This window comes from Glycine max, chromosome 7, assembly GCF_000004515.6.
Source record: "Glycine max cultivar Williams 82 chromosome 7, Glycine_max_v4.0, whole genome shotgun sequence".
In the NCBI taxonomy this organism is placed as follows: Eukaryota; Viridiplantae; Streptophyta; class Magnoliopsida; order Fabales; family Fabaceae; genus Glycine; species Glycine max.
Window position 1 is genome coordinate 44348551 of NC_038243.2, and position 22386 is coordinate 44370936.

The following is a 22386-nucleotide window of genomic DNA, read 5'->3' on the forward strand; positions in this document are numbered from 1 at the left end:
AGAAGAAAGCCTAATAATTAAGAGAATTAATGCACAACTATAGATATACTCTCACCATCCCATTCCAAAACAGGTCAATGTTATGTTGAACCTGATAATTGCTATTCAAGAGTACAAAATGCATTAAAAAGTAGATAAAAAGTAGAAATGTGTCTCTAATTTTATGGTTTCTTGTGTGAGAGTTATAAATAACTGATTTTGTTTGAGTTTTACATAGTAGAGACTTCATTTTGATGATTGATATTGTTATTATTTGGATTTTCAGGTTTAAGAAAGGAAGATTTGGAAGTGCTACTGAAGAGCTCGCTCAGCGAGTCAGATTAGCCAAGTGAGGCTAATACGCTTAGCGAGGAAGCCAACTCCCCCAGCGAGAGAAGAACCCTAGAGAATGTAAAGTCAAAGAGCAGCGCGCTAAGCGTGCAACTAACCCGCCCAGGGAAGCCTTTGTTGCTTCTTGCGCTTAGTGCATCCACATCTGCTAAGCGCTCAGTCACTAACTCTCACTCAGCGAAACATGCTCGCTGAGTGTGCATTCGTAATCTGAGAAGCCCAAAAGTCTTTAAAGTTGGAAGAAAAAGGGAAACCAAGAGACATGTAGCATGGGGGTGAGAAGAAAAACAGAGCATCAAAGCTGAAGGAAAGAAAGGAAGTTGCTTTCTTCATACTTTCACTTCATCATTCCATTTCTATCTTGTTTCTAGCCTTGTAATGAGCTCTCCATGCTAATGGAGGGCTAAACACTTCATTGTTGGGGAGTTTTTCCACTGAGCACTCTTGATGTAAAAAATCTAACTATCTATTTAATATTATTTGTTAGTGTTCTCTGCTTTTATCTGTGGTTATTTTTCATATTTGTGGCTTGATCTTCCATTTATATGCTTTGTTAGGATTTAAGTGTTGGGAAATGCTTTTAGTCCTTATAACTTGATAGAGCAGGTAGAAGCCTTCATTTCTAGGAATAGTGTGAAGTAATCTAGTAGAAATAATATCTAATTCGTAATGCGGCTCACTTAGACTAATTTTGTTGAGGGATCAAGAATGAAACTAGGAGAGCTAGGCTCTTTCATGTGAGGGATTGCAGTTAGAGTTAATTTGACAATGCAAAGAACATTAGGATAATGTTAAATAGAGAAAAACTTCATTAATCACATCAAGAGAAAGTTCAATAGAATACTCCTCGACATATTCACCTTGATATTTGTTTCATCTCACAACTCAGCGTATATTTCTAGCATTTGTTCTTAAGTTGAGAAAAATTGTTACAATTTACTTGATGACATGAATGAGTGGCTTCATTTCACTTTACTGCCATTAAACATTGTTTACAAATTGAATATGCATCATTGAAGTACAAAACATTTCTTGTGGATAAGATACTTGGTCTTACCGTTTTAATTACTACTTGAACGAATTAGTACACTTATCAATCTTCTAATAGAACCTAAAGCAATAATACCTGCTACAATTTTGAACTAGACATGTCTTCTATCCTAAATAAAGGGGAGAAATTAAACACAAACAATGTTTCAACTTGCAGAGAGAAATATTTGTAACTGAAGTGTCAAGTTACCCATTAAAAAATGAGCATTGGTAACTAGGATAAACCACTCAGCAGAACCAACTTAAAATTATGCTAGAAGCCTTATTGCAGAAAAATGAATTTATAATGGTTTTCAAATGCCATTGTCAGATAAAAAGAGAAGCGAGATCCAACCAAAGGTACAATTATAGGTATTAGAAAATACCATAAGACATTATGAGCAGAGAGAGAAGCTAATTAATAATCAATTGCTTTTACTAGCAAGAAGCAGATCCTCATTCCTCAATAAGCTAGGCCAGAGCTGAACGAGGTCTCAACTGTAGAATTCTTTAATCAAAATTTCCTAAAAACTGATCTCTTTTTTATGCGACTGTATTTTTTAAACAAACAGAATTCAGAAGTGCTTTTATCTTAACGAACTATGATGCATTCCTCTCCACGAATACAGGATTCATTTTGTACCCTCCAAAATTGCAACGTTCGCATCCTCCAATGTGATTGATAATTCTGAATTTTCAAAGAGTGAAATTGAGCTTGGAAATTTAGATGAGCTAATGACACAACAAAGAGAAGTATCAAGATTTTCAAAATCTGTTTTTAGTTTTTAAAAATTATTACATGTGGCAGTTATTAAATTTTTTTTTATAAATTAAAAAATATGGTTATATGTCACATGGAGGTTGATAGAACGAACCACATAATCATGAACAATGTAATAATTTCTCACTTGTAAGAGCATCCGGTGCGAAGGGCATAGTCCTAATAAGCTCTTGATGATGCCCTGCTGGTGCCAATATGGCAATATGTCAACCATATTCTCGTAGTGTTCAATCTTTGAAGTAACTTCGTAAACATAAAGACTACTAATTGATATGATTAATGATCATTCGAAGCATTGGCATCCCATGTCAACCAAAAATCCAATATGGCTGCATACATGCAGTACTTATATAAATCATTCATATATAGCCATGACATGACCAATGGTGTTCCCAGAAAAACAATTCTCTCTCAGGCATACTACTGTTGAACATTCAAACACACTCAACTCAACCATCAGCACATGGGTATGTATCTTTCTGTCATTTTCCCAAATCCAAAAATCTCTTTCCCGCGTGCCTGAAAAACCAATGAGAGGCCGAAACGTTATCATTACGGAAGAAAAGGGTGACGGATCCTCGTGGCTTTTGAGCATTTGCGTGAACGTGTCGGGCAGGGAATGAAAAACTACCAAGTATATATAGAGTGGATCAATGGATTGGTGGACATGAACGTTAACGTGCCTAATAGCTTGGCTTGGAGGAACTTGTTATGTCAAACAAATTTTGATATAAAAGTCGAGGAGTATCCCAAGCTTGTGAAAAATTATTATATAGTTCAGGATAATAATAATAATCTGTCAATATTAACGTGACATATAATTGAGTTTAATTAACTCTTTCTAATAAAATAATTAAAATCTGACTATACATTATATGAATTTCGATTGGCATCATGAACACAGTAATTTTAGTAGTTGCCATTTTGATGCGTTGTTAGGCACACATCCTCGTCCTAAGCACGTTGGAATTTGGGTGTAGCAGAGTTGGATATTGTTACGAATAAAGGACCTTGTGAGTCTTGTTTCGAGGACAAGGGACCTCCTTCTACTCTAAAGCATTCAGACTCAAATTCATTCCCCTATTGCCTTATTGTTGCATCCTTATATAGGCTATTACCTTCACACATTACCACTAACAGAATTGCAAGTGACACTACTAACAGCTAAGACCACTACTAACAAACTTTGGCATTTAGTGAAACTTAAAAGCACTATTAACAGACTGATATTCTTCTACCCCGCGTCCCTAAGGTAAACTAGTTTGCTTGTGTTCCTAATTCCTAACAGATATAATAGATAGAATTAATTTTTGAAAAAGTTGAGAAAGATCAATTTTGTATTGAAATGAATGTTCAAGTTCTACTCAATTTTAGTCATAATTTTTGTATTTGAATCTATGTATACGTGAGAAGAATTAATTTTAGAAATGAAAAAAAAACACGCCCTTAATGTCGGTCTCATGCTTGTGTTGTGTGACTGCACATTATGTTGGCACAAGTATGTCTTTACAACTCATCCCATTTCCTCAAACCATCTTTAATATCAAAATGACAAAGTTTGGCACCTTGACCAAAACTCATTCAAGCAAGTTCTCTGGGCGATTTATCCCATTATCAATAATTTTAAAATCTGGCATGTTATTGAAGCCATGAACATTGAAGTGTTAGGTTTAATAGTTTAATTATGATTGTATTGAGAAGATTTTGTAAGACTAGTATACGAGGTCACATTCGTAAACTAGTGGGAAACAATCAAACTGAGTCAAGTAAATATTTGTTCTTTGTTAATTATTTCGAATAGTCAGTATTGGTTGTTTCACCAAGTGATAAATACAGCAAAATTTTATTTACTAATGTGCATTTATGACATGAAAATGAGTCTGCTATAATTAAAACAATGTAAAAATTGATGTAAATAAAAAAGACAGCTGCAAAGAATGACAACACTTTTCTATGATCATTATCATTTGAAATGAAACACACATATCTGACAATGTAACTAATCATTGGATTCAGAACAGTGAACTGGCGGTAACACATTTGACTGCATGTGTGGACATGAACTAAAAGAGACACATTCCAATGATGCACTAAAATGTGCATCATGAGCTGTGGAAACTTTGAATAACTGGTTGTTTGACTGCAAGTGTAGCATGCTTTTGTTAAACTTATCACATTTTTCTGACAAATTTTGAAGTCATTTAACCTCTTCTGAAGCCGTTACGTTACGTCCATTCAAACTGAGACCCAAGTGCCTTTTGCTTTATTGGCCAGTGACCACAGCGCGGCACTAGTTACAGTAACACACTAGTACTGACTAGCCAGCACTTATTGTTATCGTTATGGCTCATAGCTTTTTTATCCTTGTTTGTTGTTAATTTGGCGTGATTCCTTTCTCCAAACAAAAACTGTTATATTTAACTTAATGGGCAAAGAAATATAATAGGATTTATAGTGCACGCCTTGCCTAATACTAGTATATTTGAGCCTAATATAATCTCAATTGGCCAATACATGTTTCAAACTTCAAGGACTTAAAGACGAAAAATATGATACGGGGCGGGGGGTTATGCTGCATAAAAGAAGCATCAATCCGAGCAATAGTAGCATCTGCAGCTTTCATTTCTGCATGCCATTCGCATCCAACCACTTGAAGACAAAGAAGTTGCATAGAGATGGTTGAGAGAAGAATGTTGGTATGTTTGTCCTTGTCATGTACAATTGTTTGATCAAAGCATGCTATGACCAGACAAGATCATTAATTCCTCCCTCCTAGCTAATAGCCCTTGTCCTTATTGCCCAATTGTTCAATTTCCCCTTCTCCCAACAAAAGGAAAAGGTTAGTAGAGTTACTAGAGTATTACAAAGAAAGAAATAAAATATACATTATATACCAACAAAGCCCACCAAAAAGACTCCACTAACCCCAAAGCACAAACCTGAAGAATAGGGCTTTTGGACATATTGACAAACTGACAAAGCATCAACCGACTTATTATTCCTCCAAACACACCCTTCCATGTGCTAGTTTCGACATTCTCTTGGACTATCTGTGAGTCATTTTCTGCTTTACCAATGCTTTTGCCTCTTTGTACTGAAAACAAAAAGAAGAAAAAGATATGCTTATGCAATTCCCCTACTTAGGCACATTCACAGGCTACAAAAACGGTTATATTGGCCAATCAACATCTTCTTTTTGGATTTTGCAGCTTAGTTGCCGATTCTCATTTCTTATTTAATCATTAAGAATTTTATTGAGGGAATAAAATTGAATACTTTTATTGCATTAGAAAATCCTAACCATGCCATCACTCTATAAATAGTACACACGTAAAGCAATTCATTCCTCCTCACTCTTCAGAGCTCCTTCCTATTGCCGAATAAAAGTGTTGCCACAACCACATACTTCTACATAGCAACCCATAATGAGAAGGAAAATCCATAACCCCACTGTGTTCCGCTCTTCCATTGTTTTGCTACAAGAGAGATTTAGACAGTTGCATAGAGTGAAAGAAATGAGGAAGAAGAAAGAACTGCTGAAAATGCTCACTACTAGTGAACCTAAACCTTTCAATTCTAACCCCACTATGAGGCAGTTTTTCCACCCTGAGTTGATCATCCCATCTAGGTCATCTCCTCCTCATGTTTCTCTTTCTCTAGGGCCTACTTCACAGCCCATGCAAGAGTACACCAAAAGCACTATTGATGCCCCAGTCGCAAACAACATGCTCTCCATAGATTCTACACACAACCAGGTTTCATGCAAGAACATCTATGATTGGGATTCGGGCACTGACTCTATTGTTGATACTTCCCTTCACCTGTAACATTAACATATATATATATATATATACTTCTCTTTTCTTGGCACTTAGTTATTAATTAATAAAGCATATTATCACTATTTTTAATTGTTGTTCTGAAGGAGATAAATACCAGATAAATTTATATCAATGAGCCATGAGTAACATATAAGTACACCTAACATCATACATTAACCCAAAACTTTAAGTCTTAATTAGTTTTATGGATCTTGTCTTCACTTATACGATACTCAACCTTTTCATTCATACTTTAACTCACACTTATATTCCAACACTAACTATGACTAGCTAGTAGATTCCACGGTTAGGTTTCAAATAACATGGTACTTGGTAGTGAGTCCTTGAATATCTATGAACCATCTGTCTCGTTTGCTATGTTGGTTATAGGTTTCTTTGATTCGGTCATTGACATGTTATCAATCTATGAAGCATCCTTGAATATCTATAATCCAGTTTAGTGCACCTTTTAGTTAGCATCAGTCCTTAACATGTGTTATCAATCAGCTTAGTAACCTTTTTTTACAGGGAATCAATATATGTTTAATGTAACAAAAATATGCTTAACTCCAGGAAAGTGGAAATTTTTGCACTAGAGCTAAATGATCATGTACTTGGCTCAAAGGAGGAAATTAGTCGCTGATTATTGTGAATTTGTCATGCCTCGGGAAAATACTGAAGGAACGAGAAGAAAAATAGTGCTTGTGAGTGAATATAATAAATACATACAAGAATGTATCACGCTGAACTAGTAAACGGTTTTCATGCAACCAGGTTTACCAAATTATAACAACAGAAGATAACTTCAAAGTTGAACCAATCGAAATTGTCTTTTCTGTATGTTTGTGACTTTGTGTACCGTATGAGACAAACTCACGATATTGAACTGAATACACTATATAACAGAATCGAATAAACCATGAAATTCATCCTTAAAGCTTTACCTTTTCTCCTAAATAATTCATAAAGTAAATATGTATATTAAATGAGAAATCACGCTAAGTAGTCACTTAAATGTTGATTTTTTTAAAATTAGTCTATCATATATTAATAAAATATGTCAACTCAGAGACTAAACTAATGAATATTCAATACTTTGAAGACTAGTTTTATGATTTTATTATTTTAGGGACTACTTAGGAGAAAGAATAATATTTGAGAGATGAAATTGATTATTTGTTTGTATAGTATCATAATTATCATTAGCATATACTAACTTATGAGATAGATGGTCTTTCTTTTTTGCATATTAACATATATAAATTCATTTTATTATTTTAGACAGGATGTGGTGTACTATTAATCCAATCTCCAATACTGATGCCAGGATTTACTGCAAAAAATGCAGAGTTCTGCTCCAGAAAAATTCGAAAGAAATTCAAACCAAAAAATAAAAATGAAGTAATTAACAAAAAGTTGATATTGGTAAGCAAAAAGTTCCTGTGTTAAAACATAATGGATTGAAATAGGTATTAAGAAATTGAAAATCCTTTCTGACATGAAGAATGCTAATATATATTCATGTTATGTGATGTATTATCAAGTTTCAACTATTGAAAATTCTTTCTTGCTGTTATCCATCTAGTATTATATTTTATTATTGCATTAATTCCATGGCATTTTATCACAAAACAAGAGCAAACATTTGCTGCAACGGTTTGTGCATTATTCAAAAAAGAAATCCCTCCTCGTGGAACTTTATTCCTAATCCTAATCATTTTGGAGTTATTGTTAATCCTTTAGGCAACAAGGGTCCCAGGATGGAAATGAGACAAATAATTGAACTAGATGGAGTGGCTTGGTAAGAACTCTATTGGGTCTATTGAGAAGGCATAAATAATGAAAAGAAACCAGTTCTTTATTTACAATGCCTTTAGGGATCCTGACTTCTGCTTTATGGCCTGATAGCTTGCTTGGAAAATTGGTCATCTAGATTCCTCATTGCAAAAGAAAATATGCTTGGAATGGACCTACTGAACTGTTTGTTCTTCATATTTTGTACAATGAAAGCTGAGAACAGTATCTTAACCAAAACTAGAATTGCATAAGATAATTTTTGTCCTACACCCCAGAATTATTGATCCCTATAAGTACTGCTGTGAAGGTCCTCTTAGTATACTTTCTCTAGCATCTACATTTGTCTACTCTTATAAGGCAAGTTATCAGGGGATTTAAAATATATCAAAATACCATATTTGGAATGTCCATATCTAACATCCCGGCTATAAGAAAAGGGAAAATTTTGTATGACGGTGATAGAGACATTCTAAAGAAAAGAAAAGTTTGAAGATATCGTGACAACGAAGACATGGAAGTAGGACCATATAGCTTGGTGTCTCTGTCGTTGAAGAAAGAGAGTGTATCTATATTATATTCTGAGACTCTGAGCCTTTCCCTCTTCAGAATGAAACTTTATAAAGAGAGTAGCACTTATAAGAATATTTTTCAGCCATTACATGAAACATAAATCAAGGTTAGATAAGAAGCTCCTGAAGAGCAATGACTTCAACAATGCTCAAAATTTTGATGGCTCTGCTCCTTTTGTCTCTATCTTTTCAAGCATATGGTAAAATCAGCATTACCTCTACATGAGTTCTGCTAAGTTTATTGATTTTTGCCTTATTAAAAGGAAAGAATTCATTGTGCCTTATATGTGGCCATTGTTATGGAAACTAAACTAAAACCACTAATTTATTTTTTTGTTAGAAGCCAAAGACTAGTGTAGTGTCTTATTGAGTTATTGGAAAATTTCAGGACAATTTGAGGAATGGTGCATAGCAGATGAGCAGACCCCAGATGACGAGTTACAGAGGGCCATGGAGTGGGCTTGTGGAAAGGGTGGAGCAGATTGCAGCAAGATACAAGTGAATCAACCCTGTTACCTTCCAAATACCTTGAAGGACCATGCCTCTTATGCTTTCAACAACTACTATCAAAGGTTCAAAAACAAAGGAGGCTCTTGCTATTTCAATTCTGCTGCAATCACCACTGATCTTGACCCAAGTAAGATCTCTAAATAACCTCTCATAACTCATGTCGATATAACAGTTATTTAGTATATACAATTGTCTGAATGTCAAAAAAAAAAAATTGTCTGAATGCTTTATCCTTTCATTCATAGTAACAACTACTAAGACATTGAATACCCAATGCCCAATGGGGCATAAGTAGCTTGAATTTGATTATTGGACCATATCAATTGATTTTACAGAATCTTATTTGCATTTTGTAGTACCAATGGTAAATGATATTATCGTATTTTTGTCCAATGGCAGGTCATGGCTCATGCAAGTATGAGATTGTTCCTTGAATAAAGTTTGAAGTAACATATTTTCTTACATCAAAGACAGTAAGACCATATTTTGCGGTTGAACTTTGGAGGGAGTAAAGGAGTCGGTGCTTTTTTCTGTCCACGTTTCTTAAATTCTTATTGTTCCATCTCTTGATGTCAAAGTAAAACTGTACCGTGGCGAAATGACGTTGAATTCTTCTATTTCTGTAGTTTAAATGATCAAATTATAATTTCTCTCTTTTTATAATAATGAGATTTTTTTAATTTTACATTTTTCATCATTCACATAAAATTAAATTATTAAAATTTACTCATTTTATGTCTCATAATAAAGATAAACAGTGTTGTTACTAATGAAATCACACTTGTTCATGATGATGTACAAGGGTGTTATTACAAGATATTTACAATGTTGAGAAGTAACTGTAATAACAGAAAAATGACAGTCAAGTTACAGCTATGTTGAAACTAACAACTAACTAATGAGTCAAGTTAACTAACTAATCTGTCAAGACTTACCTTCTTTTAGAAGAGTGTTCTTACTTGATCGTTGCCCATATTTTATTTGTGTTTGGGTTTTTTTTTTTAATCACTTTGCAACAGCGAGTTACTTTACTACAAGTTCTTTTTTTATTTTTTGTTTTGTCTTAACCTTCTTGTTTATAAGGAAAATAGATTCAATTAATCTAGAGTTTGATCAAGAAGTAAGTAGAGTTTAATCGAGAAATAAATAAAATTTGATTAAAAGTTATTTTCGTCGAGGATCGAATTTGGATATTATATATAAATTCAATTTTAACTTCAAACACTAATGACTTGTGTTTAATTAGTTGGACCTAAGTGGATGGAGTAACCAGTTTTTTTTTTTTTTTAACACAAATTAGCAAATTGGTAAATAGTCAAATTCTGTGGTCCTTTGCTTTGTTACAATTTACAAAAGAAGTTTTTTTTTTTCACAGACAAATATCTCTTTATGAATTATATCCCCGAAGGCTGTATGACCCCACTGCCGAGAGGCACACTCATCATTCATATGTTTTAAATTCCCATAAGAGTAATGCATAGGTAGATAGATATTGAGTAAACAAAATTTAATAATGAAAATTTTGGTGAAAGAGATTATAAAAAGATGTTACTTAAAGAGTCTTCTGTTTTTTTTAGTCATTATAGCTAAATTTATTCTTAAAACAAAAATGGAGCTTAACCAAACATGATCTGAGATTACTACCGATACCATTGTACTAGGGCAAAGAACCAGCCATTAAGTTCTTAAGAATTATAATTTGATCGCTTATATTGATTAAATCATGCTGATAGACTGACTGACATCAGAAGAAACATAAGAGGAAAAATTATGCATTTTGGATTGAAATTATAAAAGACTTGAAATAACTCCTGTTCACACATAGGAGAGCAAACCAACCACTTTTAAAAGTTAGGCTAGAGAGTGCTGTGCTTAGTGGAATGAAGTGTTGCTACCTAGTGGGTCATCTCATTGGACACACATGATTTATCCTCCTTTAATACACTTGGCAATGCGCGTGTGGACTCTCATTTTATGAGCCTAATGATAATGTACAAATTTTGGTGATATGTGAACATGTGAACTCAAAAAAACCACAAACACATACTTGCCAGCACATGGTCCACCATAACATACATACAAATAAATCAATCATCTAGATATCGTTAATGATTGTTTCTTCAACTTCGTGCCTTTTTATGCTCTTAAAATTTCAACAATCAAGTTTACACTCACTCACTTTTACTTCAGCCATTTCCACGAAAGGAGAATTATATTTGGCTTGACACCATTATTTGCAACCTCCAAAACAAACTTTAAAGTAAATTAAATTGTAGTTATGATACATAACTCATTAAAGTATACAAAGTATTGGGAGGCATGTTATTACAATAATGATACATAAACATTCATCTATTTCAAATACTTCATTAACATTCATTATTTTTTTTTATCATATCATATCACTTAGTAATTATTATATTTCCATTTTTTTTCTTTTCTATCCCTTACTTTTACTAGTTTACTAGTATTAAATTAAATTGATTCGTGGTGTCCACAAATTATGTTTGATTCGGTATTCGCTAACCATGTGTTTGTTAAGGGCTAGGCAAAAGAAATGGGACAATGGACACCATAAAACTCAACCATACGGTCCTTAAATGACCAGAATTAAAGGCACTCCTTACCTTACCTTGTCAGACACAAATATTGGGACGAGAAACTGTTGCTCATTTCTAGAAAGGAGAAAAGAGCTCTAAAAACCACATTTTTCTTGACATGTAGTAGTCTATAAATAAATGCAAGAACTAGAAATGACAGACTCCTTAATAAATGACCCCATCTTTTGTATGATAGGATAGCTGAGTTTCCTTTGTGTTTGTGAATACGTGTTCTCTGTCTTCTCAGCTTTGACCAGTTGGCACGCACGCTACGCTACGTTGCGTTTTGTTTTGTTTTTTTTTTTTTCTTTCCATCATCACTCTTTTGGAAATTTAAGGCCAGATTTTGTGTTGTATATAATAGTGGAGACCTCAGGGTTGTTCATCTCTTTTTCTCACTTGTTTGTTTCCTCATATTTCTTGGTGTTTTTTAGGCTTTCTTGTTCTGTTTTGTCCTATCTAAGTGTTGATCTTAAAGGGGGAAAATGAGTTACTTGGGTTTGGGTGTTAGTCCTGGTACAGTTCCAGTGTACCATGGAACAAAACTCAAAGTGTTGGATAGGAGGGTGAGGATAACAGAGCTGGTGTTAAGGTGTGTGAGCCTTGGTCTAGGAGCTGTTGCAATTGTTCTTGTGGTGACTGATTCCCAAGTCAAGGAATTTTTCTCCTTTCAGAAGAAAGCTAAATTTACAGACATGAAGGCTTTAGTGTGAGCTCTTCTTTTTTCTCTTTCAGTCTGAAAATGGTTTTCTTCTCTCCTAATCCTAATCCTAATCCTAAACTTTGCAGGTTCCTGGTAGTTGCCAACGGACTAACTGTTGGGTACTCCTTAATCCAAGGATTGCGCTGTGTTGTGAGTATGATTAGAGGAAATGTACTCTTCAACAAGCCCTTTGCTTGGCTCATTTTCTCTGGTGATCAGGTACCTATATAATCTCACTCTTCTCTCTGCCATAGAATAAGTGTGTGGTTGGTTTCACGGCTAAAAGTATCAGAATTGATTTTCTATTCCATCATTTTTTTTTTGGGTAAGCCTATTCCGTCATATGTAATCTTAAACTTCATAAAAATGCAAATGTTTCGTTATTGGAGGTAAAATTGATTTTGCATTAGATTGAAAAGTTTTACATCAAAGTTACTCTCAAGATAAAAGCATATAAGCATAAATAATTTCAATTCATAATCAATTTTATTCAGTATGTTTAATTGTGCTGTCGTTTAAAGAAAATTGATTCACTTTTCTACATTAATAATGGAACAGCTCTTGAAAATCAATGAAACAAGTCTGTATAGCTTTAACTTTGTCACATTTATTTTTGTGGTTTCAACGTGAAACCATACACATAAACGTTCACTCAAGTACACACTAAGTGTATATATTTCCTCGGCACTGCACCATGCCCAAAAGCCAAGAATGAATACTTTTTGCTTTTTGGGTTCTTGTTCTTGGTAGCTAATTTAGCAACTGCCCAAAGCTGAACCTCGACCATGTGGTACTTCTCATTTTTTTTTCAATGAGTTCATCCCAAGTTCCAAACTTTTTTAAATTAATGCATCAAATTGATCAATGAATGGATATAAAACTAATTAGGCAAATCCACCAAAGGAGGGAGTCATCGACTTTCCATTCAAACATTTGATCCTGTCCTAAGCATTTTGCTCTTCACATAAATACCTGTGTCAGAATCTGAGAGTGGGGTCGGGTTTTTGTTTTGTTGAAGTCGGGGTTCAAATAGCCAAATTTGTATAGCAATTCATAATTATCTCAATTTTGCCCCATGAAGCATGAGAAACTGGTACACTACTGCGGGATCCCATGGAAACCGTCGTACAGGGGAGACACTCACCACATATATCATAGATTCTTACTTAATCCCCTTTGGGATCCCATATGTAGTTGTTGAGAATTAATTTTTTGTCTGAAATCATCCAAGCACTTATAGGACCACGCGTTATAGTATTATTGGAAAAAACTTGTATTGACCTTCTTCTGTTCTTTGGGGGGGACACAAACAGACCTTCCTTAAAGACAGTTTTATTTATTTATTTCAGTTTAAAGAAATGAATTCTGGATCCTAAAGAAACATTAAAAAAAAAAAAAATCATAGTTGATAAGTTTAATAAGGAGTACTTTTACTACACAACATGATAACAATAACATGTTTGGTTTGCCTTCACTTTTACCAAAGTCAATTATGGCTTTTCATGTTGAAGGAAAAACAATACTGAGTTGTTTCCAGTTTTTCATGGTGTCACTGTGCTTCACAGTGAATGTAAACACACTACAGGTGTAGTTGAACGTTGCTACCATCTATTTGTACAGGTGATGGCATATGTGACTGTGGCTGCAGTGGTGGCTGCATTGCAATCTGGGGTGCTTGGAAGGACAGGGCAAGCAGAACTTCAGTGGATGAAGGTGTGCAACATGTATGGGAAATTCTGCAACCAAATGGGAGAAGGGATAGCTAGTGCTTTTGTTGTTAGCCTTAGTATGGTGGTCCTGTCATGTATTTCTGCTTTTAGTCTCTTCCGTTTGTATGGCACCAACAAAAATAAATATGCAGGTTGGTAGGTACTATTGGGAGCTACCATCACCATGGTTTCTTCAAGTTAACGACCAACCTACTCCACTTACCACTCTTTCTTGGTCAATATAGTAGTTTTCTAATTTGTAAGGCTTTTTGTTAATGATCAAACAATGTTATAGTGAATTATGAATTATGATGGCAATATGTGAATTTCGACTGTCGCTGATTTACCTTTTCGATGCTTGTAGATACTAAATACTAGAAGATTTTATAGTGAGACATCGTGCCTTTCTCCTGGACAATCAGATTTATTTCCTTTCTTTTCTTTAATTTAAAGGGAGTCAAACTTTGGATATTAAGAAATTTAAAATAATTCACAAACTGATCACTACTTGAGTTAGATATACACAAAATTAAGGTTAAAATTTAGGAGCAGCCAACAAATATAAATAGATTTTATTTTATAAATATATAAATAATAAATTTTATATAAAATATTCATAATTATGTATTTTTTTTTTATAAAAAAAATTATCTACTATTGCCAAGCTACCAAATGAATCAAATTTGTACATTTTTTTTTCTTATTTTGCTTTTCATTTCTCTTTTGGGGCGTTTCGGTTCTATCAAATGAAGCGAAAAAGAAAAGGCTTTGAAATGTAATAAATAAATAGATGATAAATGATAAAGGATGGGGTAGAAAGCAATAAACACAAAAATAATATCATATAAATTGTTGTATAAATAATATAAAAAATTGTTATATAAATTATTATACATGTATTACATCTCAATATGTAATTATTAATATGATGGAAAAGGATTTTAAAAAAATATCGCTATACACTTTGTTGTACAAATTAAATAAAAATAAAAAGTCCACTGTGAAAATTAGGGTACAATAATTAAATAGCTTAAATATACTTTTAATCATTTATATTTTTATGTATATTTGGTATCCTATACTCTTTCTTACTATCATTGTGTAATATAATTGGCACATTATCTTATCACTTAAGCATATAATGAAAGATTCAATCAAAATTTCTAGCTGCATATGAAATTTTTTTTTGAAAAGAGATCAAACTTTTAAATAAATTTCAATATCTTGATGGATTAGTTTTTAATTTTCATTTGATGAATAATGTGGTTCATCCAAAAATTCAATTTAATTATTTATGGTTTTAAAGTCTGTCAAAATAATTTTTTTTGAAATATTATTGATTTTGGGCTACCATTTTGAACCTTTTAAACCAATTCAAAAGGTGAAACTTGTTTGTTCAGATTCATTATCAATCATGAAACTCAATTGATGTTTAAATCAAAAATAGACTATCAGTGAAAATCATGTAAAAAATAAGTATAAAAAATAAACAAAAAGAATTTGATATTAAATTTTTATTTTTTTACACATGTTTGATTTGCTTTTTACTTATTTTTGTCATGTTTATGACTTTTTTCGATTGCTCATTAGATTTACTCTAATGAGACAGTTTTCAAAATATAAAATATTTAATTGAATTGCCAAATTAAATATAATAAAAAATACTAAAAAGTGTATTTTAACTTATTTAAATTATACATTTCATCCTTTCAATAAGACATTGTTTTAAAATTTCTTTGTCCTTTATTATAAGTTTGCTTTTTAACTGTCTTTTGTATTGATAAAATATTCTTAATTATTTTATTCAATAAAAATTAAATGCTATGAATTGCATTTTTCTCATATTGAAAAATGAAAGAGTTTAGTTTTAAAAATTAGAACTCCACTATTCTACTCCTGTTATTCTCTCTCCATAATAAAATATTTAGGGGCAGTTTTGAAAAAAATACAATTATAAATAAATTAATAATAATAATTAAATTAATTATTTTCTTAATATGCATGAATAATTAACAATGTTTTATATTAGAGACAAACAAAGTACATATTTTTTTGAGAGTACATATTTTATACTTTATATGGTCGATAAACCGAGGAGGTCTAGCTAGAGCAGAATGAATATATGAATGTTTGTAAATCTCTTTGTATCTGTTTTTTATTGTCATATATAAAAAAAATTTAAAAAAATAAATTATAAAATTTATTCTAGAACTAGACCTAGAGAGTACTAGTAGAATATAGATAGATTTTGGAAATTCAACAACAACAAAAAAAAAAGAGATAGAATTTAGACAGGGCAAATATTCAGAACACGACCTCCGTTCGTAATCGCAATTCGCAATACACCCTAAACACAGATTCACTGTTCACAGAGTAGCATTTTCCGTTGTTTGTTTTGTTGCTTCATTGATCTCTCTTCTGTGCTCTTCCTTCCTTTGACTTAACGACGGAACCGAACAAACACTATTTGTATTTGTGGCTATGGCTGTGGCCTAATTTCCTTCCCTTCCCCCAATCAAAAACCCTAAATTAATCCTTCGATTGATTCTTTGTTCATTCATTTACTAGTGTACTGCTGCTACTGCTAGCTATTAAATTGTGAGAGTCAGAGATGTCGGAGAAATTCTCGGCAGCACTTCGTATTGGAGATCTCAACGATTACATCGCACCATCGCAGGCATGCATAGTCTCCCTCAAAGGATTAAAAAAGAATGATAAACCGGAGGTATTTTCATTTCCTTCTATTCTTCGGAATAATCACAATATCTTTGTCAAACCCTTCTTGCTCACATGTAATTTCTCTCTAGGTATCAATTGCTAACAAGCAGGTCAACTTTGAACCTGTTAAAATTTCGCTTAAGGATTGTTTGGCATGCAGGTTAGTCTCTCTCTCTCTCTCTCTGCTTAGTACCCCTAGTTTTTGGGGTAAGCTCTATTAACAAGTCAACGGATGTATTTTGCTGCTGTACTTGTTTCTGTGTTTAGTAAATGCTTAATGACATCACATTAAAAATTTTACATTGATTGTGTTTCTTAAGTCTATGGTGTTGTTGATAATGTCAAAGTGCAACTTTTATTTGGAATCATAATTTATTTGTCTGGTAATGCAGTGGATGCGTCACATCAGCAGAGACAGTTATGCTGGAGAAGCAAAGTTTGGATGAGTTTCTGAACAATATTAATTCAGGAAAGGCCGTGATTGTGTCTCTTTCTCCCCAGTCAAGGGCTTCTATTGCTGTTCATTTTGGCATTTCTCCAATTCAGGTGACACTTTAGATGTTGCTTTGCTCATTATAATTTTTTGGGTTAAATATGTTTTTGTTTTTGGTACCTCTAAAATGAAAAAAATAAAAATTGAGAGGGCAATCTCTGGTGCAGCAGTAAAGTTGCGCACTGGTGACTAATTGGTCATTGGTTCGAATTCAGAAACAGTGTCTTTGCATATGCAAGGGTAAGGCTGCATACAGTGACCTTCCCTCATACCTTTGCATAGCAAGGAGCTTTCTGGTACTGGGGTACATTAGTGTTTTTTTATAATCCCTCCTAAATCTAAAATCACCTCATTTAGTCCTTGTTGCTAATATTAAGCCCTGATGTGGCTAACAGAAGTCCACATAGGCATTTCACTTGGCATATAGTAATGCGCACATATAACGCGCTTGCCACTTCACCAAATTTTTTTCTGAACCAAAAAATTATTCCACACACAACGGTGGGCTTTCCTTCTCCATTTGCACTCCAAGTTTTAATCATAAGAAAGCCTCCCCATGTCTCACCTTCTATAGTGTCATGCTAACCATAGTTGCCACCGTCTCTGCTCTGCGCCACCGTCTCACCTCTGTTGCCATTACCTAAAAACCAATGTCACCATCTCATTCTCCCCTTCTATCTTGGCCGACTGGCCGTTGTCTGATGAGATAATGTTTTCTGGCTAATTTACAAAGTCTATGCATTTGTTTTCATGATTTGAGGAAAATTTTGGAAAAGTCAATTTGAGGTGGAAAGTGAGTGGACACATGCCAATTGCCAATTGGGATGTCTCTGGATTTCCATTAGCCATGCCAACATTTAATAGAATCTTGTTAATGGTAGGGACTAAATATGGTGATTTCAAATTCGAGAGGGATGAAAACCTTCAAAGAAATTATAGGGACCAAAACCAATATGTGTTAATTTAACAGAGACTAAAATTATATTTAACCCTTTCAAAATATTTTTACAAGGTTCTCACTTGAAATACATCTTGGAAGAAAAATCCAACTTTCTTCTTGTTTCCCCTGGCTGAAAGTCAAACTCTTGCCATTGCAGGCTTTCAAAAAGCTGACAAGATTTTTTAAATCCTTGGGAGTGAAGGCAGTTTTTGATACAAGTTGTAGTAGAGATTTGACCCTTGTCGAATCTTGTGTGGAGTTCATCACAAGGTATAGACAGAATCAGTTGGTTGATGATGAGAGGAGTAAATCAAGCCTACCTATGATTGCATCAGCTTGCCCAGGTATAGAAGTTAAACATATCAAGATCATAGTATTGGCAAATTTGGCAAATTGTGTCTGTGAAGCACATAGACTTGGATGCTGGACATGACTTGACACATGAATAATGACTCGGCAAAATCCAAAATATAAGAACACAACAAAGTTAAGTGTATTAAAAATTATATAATATATTAAGTTGTCAATAAGCACACATGTTTAGGGGTTATATATGACGTGTTAAATGAACTTGTGTAGAAGATCTTGAAAAAATGTTAGATGAAGTTTTTTAATTCTGACTTTTGAAGTAGAAATGTAAGCTGAAATTTAAGGATGTTGTGTTGACTATGGTCTGTGTTTCTCCTTGTTTCTGTTGTGACTTGTGATTGCCTCATACTATTTCATTGTGTTAGAAATATAGGGTTGTGGGCCAGAACTACTTTTCAATGTGCATAATAATGGTTGTTGATATGAACATCTATGTGCAGGTTGGATATGCTATGCTGAAAAGCAACTTGGATCCTTTGTTCTACCTTATATTTCATCAGTAAAGAGTCCACAGCAAACAGTTGGAGCTATCATAAAGAACTATGTGTGCCAAGAATTAGGACTCAGGTTGCATATTAGTTCCAAATTATAATTTGAGATGGAAAGCAACATGCATTTACCTTGAAGATGAGGGAGGCCACTTAATCTTTTGATGATTATGATGCCTCAGTCGTTATTCATATACTCATGACATATTTTGCCATGATGCAATTTCCAGAGTTATATGCATAGTAAAACACTTGAATGATTGTTTTAGCAGGCCAGAAGAAGTTTACCATGTCACCGTGATGCCTTGTTATGACAAAAAGCTTGAGGCTGCTAGGGATGACTTTGTTTTCCAATTTGAGTCCCATGTTGAAGGGCTTGAGAGTGAAATTAACATGATTTCAGAGGTAGATTCAGTATTGACAACTGGAGAAGTTTTGGAATTGATTCAGGTTATATAAATTTGCTGCATTCCATCTTTTTTTGTGATTTTTTTTTCTTTTAACGTAACTTATGATACTAATGCACATTTGGTTCAATCTTACAGTCAAAAGAAGTTGATTTTAAAAGCCTAGAAGAGACTCCTCTGGACAAAATGTATGAAACTAACTTTTGCTTCCATTATTTAATTTCATGTGTTTATCGAACAATGGTGTTCAGATGTAGTATGGTGCTTGCAGACTAACAAATATTAATGAAGAAGGATACCTTTATGGGGTCCATGGAAGCTCTGGAGGTTATGCGGAAACAATATTCCGATATGCTGCTAAAACACTTTTTGGAAGACAGATTGATGACCCTTTGACCTTCAGAAACATCAGGAATTCAGATTTTCAGGAAGTTACTCTGGAGGCAAGTTCTTTTGAACTTTATAATATTATTATTATGCTCGTGAAGAAGGTTGTTATCCGGAAGGTGGTTATCAGTATCTTTTGTGTGCGGTATCTAACTATAAAATATTGAGTATTCATGCATTATAACAAATTGGACAATAAGTAGTTTTTAAGAGCCATTTCTTGATGATATAAATTTCCAACGCAGTTTCTGGCTGTGATGTGTTTTATTTAATTTCTCTCATTATTTCTTTGAAATATCATCATTCTTTCATAATAAGAGTCCATGATTATTCCTTCACCAGCAACCTTTGCTGCTATCATTTTTTCATCCTGCAGTTGCAATTTATGTTGCTTTGGTCCCTGAATGAATGTTTTCATTTGCACAAATTAGTTCTCTGAGGGATGAAATTATTTACAAGTTGACAATTTTGTAAGATAGACTTTTAGCAAGTATAGAGCCTCTTCAAGGAACAAACCAACATAAATTATCACTTTTTGACAAAATTATGTATTAACTTGAAGATAATTTGGGGGTTTGTTGTGCCTTGTATAGCTAGAGCTTGTTTATCTGGGTATATATGATATAATGCCATGCTATATCATGTTGTAGATAGAATAGGCTATTAGTTTTCGATATGTCATCTAGATTTATTTTTCAAATTGGGTTTTTTGATTTGGGATTATTTATTGTTATTTGTTATTTTGGATTATCTCATTCTGGCTCAAAATAGGATTATTTGATTAGGATGTATCACAATGTTAGGTCTATAAATAAACCATAGTATAAACAGTTTATTCACTTTTTGCTTAGTCTTGATATTTTGTTTCCTTTGGAGAGTTTGTGAATCCTAATTAAAGGGAGTACCCTGCCAAAGCCAAGAGGACTTGGAGGAGTACTCTTGCTTACTGTTCTAGAGTACCCTGCCAAAGCTAAGAGGACTTAGAAGAGTACTCTTGCTTACCGTTTTACATCTGTCTGTGCAGGTGGAGGGAAAAACAGTGTTGAAATTTGCTCTCTGTTATGGTTTCCGGAACCTGCAGAACATTGTACGAAAACTTAAAAATGGGAAATGTGATTATCATTTCCTAGAAATTATGGCATGCCCTTCAGGTACCGTGTTTTTCCTTCATCATAAATTTTATTTATTTGTTGGTTTTTGTTTGTTATCAATATTTTTTCACGAGGCCCATAAAATTGGTAGGTATTGAACTGAAAGAGAATGTTCATTGGTGCAGGTTGCTTAAATGGGGGAGGTCAAATTAAACCAAATTCAGGGCAATCTCCTAAAGAACTAAGTCAGTTGTTAGAATCAGTTTACATGGAAAATGTAAGTAGTATTATCTCAGAGAAGCTAGTATTTTAATTTGGACTCTTCTTTAAAAGTTTGACTTGCATAAGGATGCATAAGTGTTTGTCTGCATCTGCATTAGTGGGAGCATCGAAAGTCTGAACATTGCATGGATTCTTGTAGGACAAAATTACGAACAATTGTTAGTCTGTATCCCTATTGATGCTCTACCATATTTGCTTCATTGTCTCTAGGCGCTACAAATAATTTGTCATCGGTGATTTGACCCTTTTTTTTTTGTTAATTGTGGAACAGCTTTTGAATATTGAAAACTTTTTTTCCTGTTTAACTGTATTAGTAATTAATTATTTCTTGCGTCAAACATGTTAGTTTGTGAGTAGCGTCAGTGGAGTTTGTTGTACTGTTTTGCTCTTTTCTGCTATCAAAATTTTAATTAGGGACTGATTATGTTTCTTCTATATATGATAGGTTTTGGTAGCATCACCATTTGACAATCCCATCATTAAAGGCTTATATGACAAGTGGCTTGAACAGCCTGGTTCTGTGAAAGCTAGGAGATACATGCACACACAATATCATCCTGTTGAAAAAAGCATTACTTCTCAGTTGCATAATTGGTGAGGTGTTGAAACTGAACTTTTCATATTGTTTATTCTCAAGGTCATTTTGTGGTATTACTATTAGGCGGAAGAGTACTTTAATCCTTTTGCTATGGCTCCTTGTGGATATGTTTGCATATTGGAGTCGTCCAATTTTGGTATTGAACAGATTTTTTTGATGTATATAGATCCTTGATCTGCACCCATTTAGATAGAAAGAATTATGCATTTTGTAATTTACCATCTGGACCTCGGCTTTGTTGTTCCTGCGGGTCCTCTATTATTTTTAGGATCTAGGTTCTCAATAAAATATTCCTTGATTACGTGTTGGTGTGAGTGACTGATTAGACGAGAGGACTAGAGTGACAGTGCAGTTGTCGGAGCACAAATTGTATGCTTTACATTTATGTACTCTTAAATTTGAATGAAGCAACAAATATTTCTCTGATTTCCTTTGTTGTGGTTAATGCATGGTATGCGGCTAAATTGAGCGATGGTAACAACTAGCTGAGATAAAAAATTTGAACAAGGAACAAATCATTGATGTTATTTACGCAAGTTGATGTTTTATTCTTCCATCATTTACTGATTTCGCTGCATCAGAACTTTATCTGGTTTTGTTCATACGATTCATTGCTGTTGCTCCGTTTTGGCAACCGTCAGAATTTCTGGATAACTATAGATCGCAAGAGCTAAAATCCATTAACTTGGAGATTAAAACTCACCATCCGAGTTCTTTTCTTCTTTCCATCTTTGACTGAAGTCTAGATACTAAAGCGCTGTTGT

General features: G+C 33.6%; 3 protein-coding genes across 4 annotated transcripts; all 3 read left to right on the forward strand.

The window, feature by feature from the left end:
* The first annotated feature begins 8365 nt into the window (after positions 1 to 8365).
* On the forward strand, positions 8366 to 9495 carry LOC100802644 (PLASMODESMATA CALLOSE-BINDING PROTEIN 5). The gene is made up of 3 exons (XM_006584031.4): positions 8366 to 8527; positions 8716 to 8964; positions 9237 to 9495. Exons 1-3 carry the CDS (start codon positions 8461 to 8463, stop codon positions 9269 to 9271), a joined length of 351 nt encoding a protein of 116 aa, XP_006584094.1. The 5' UTR covers positions 8366 to 8460; the 3' UTR covers positions 9272 to 9495.
* A 1949-nt stretch (positions 9496 to 11444) lies between these two features.
* On the forward strand, positions 11445 to 14175 carry LOC100793447 (CASP-like protein 2B1). The gene is made up of 3 exons (XM_003529622.5): positions 11445 to 12146; positions 12227 to 12359; positions 13761 to 14175. Exons 1-3 carry the CDS (start codon positions 11923 to 11925, stop codon positions 14007 to 14009), a joined length of 606 nt encoding a protein of 201 aa, XP_003529670.1. The 5' UTR covers positions 11445 to 11922; the 3' UTR covers positions 14010 to 14175.
* Positions 14176 to 16091: 1916 nt separating this feature from the next.
* On the forward strand, positions 16092 to 22048 carry LOC100793974 (protein NAR1). Of its 2 annotated transcripts, none has more exons than XM_006584032.4 (11): positions 16092 to 16574; positions 16657 to 16727; positions 16960 to 17113; positions 18158 to 18344; positions 18810 to 18936; positions 19127 to 19307; positions 19403 to 19452; positions 19536 to 19707; positions 20676 to 20802; positions 20928 to 21019; positions 21470 to 22048. In XM_006584032.4, exons 1-11 carry the CDS (start codon positions 16461 to 16463, stop codon positions 21620 to 21622), a joined length of 1428 nt encoding a protein of 475 aa, XP_006584095.1. In that variant the 5' UTR covers positions 16092 to 16460; the 3' UTR covers positions 21623 to 22048. The 2 variants fall into 2 exon arrangements, with proteins under 2 accessions (XP_006584095.1, XP_003529671.1); XM_003529623.5 differs by having other exon boundaries at positions 16094 to 16574; positions 19130 to 19307.
* The last annotated feature ends 338 nt before the right edge of the window (positions 22049 to 22386 follow it).

What these genes read in the sequence shown, in the direction of transcription:
- LOC100793447 (XM_003529622.5), top strand. Translation starts at nt 11,923, where the DNA reads ATGAGTTACTTGGGTTTGGGTGTTAGTCCTGGTACAGTTCCAGTGTAC. An exon ending in ACAGACATGAAGGCTTTAGT is followed by an intron (nt 12,147 to 12,226) that starts GTGAGCTCTTCT and finishes TAAACTTTGCAG; the next exon opens with GTTCCTGGTAGTTGCCAACG. An exon ending in TCATTTTCTCTGGTGATCAG is followed by an intron (nt 12,360 to 13,760) that starts GTACCTATATAA and finishes CTATTTGTACAG; the next exon opens with GTGATGGCATATGTGACTGT.
- LOC100802644 (XM_006584031.4), top strand. Translation starts at nt 8,461, where the DNA reads ATGACTTCAACAATGCTCAAAATTTTGATGGCTCTGCTCCTTTTGTCT. An exon ending in TCTATCTTTTCAAGCATATG is followed by an intron (nt 8,528 to 8,715) that starts GTAAAATCAGCA and finishes GGAAAATTTCAG; the next exon opens with GACAATTTGAGGAATGGTGC. An exon ending in CACCACTGATCTTGACCCAA is followed by an intron (nt 8,965 to 9,236) that starts GTAAGATCTCTA and finishes GTCCAATGGCAG; the next exon opens with GTCATGGCTCATGCAAGTAT.
- LOC100793974 (XM_006584032.4), top strand. Translation starts at nt 16,461, where the DNA reads ATGTCGGAGAAATTCTCGGCAGCACTTCGTATTGGAGATCTCAACGAT. An exon ending in GATTGCATCAGCTTGCCCAG is followed by an intron (nt 18,345 to 18,809) that starts GTATAGAAGTTA and finishes ATCTATGTGCAG; the next exon opens with GTTGGATATGCTATGCTGAA. An exon ending in TTCAGGAAGTTACTCTGGAG is followed by an intron (nt 19,708 to 20,675) that starts GCAAGTTCTTTT and finishes CTGTCTGTGCAG; the next exon opens with GTGGAGGGAAAAACAGTGTT.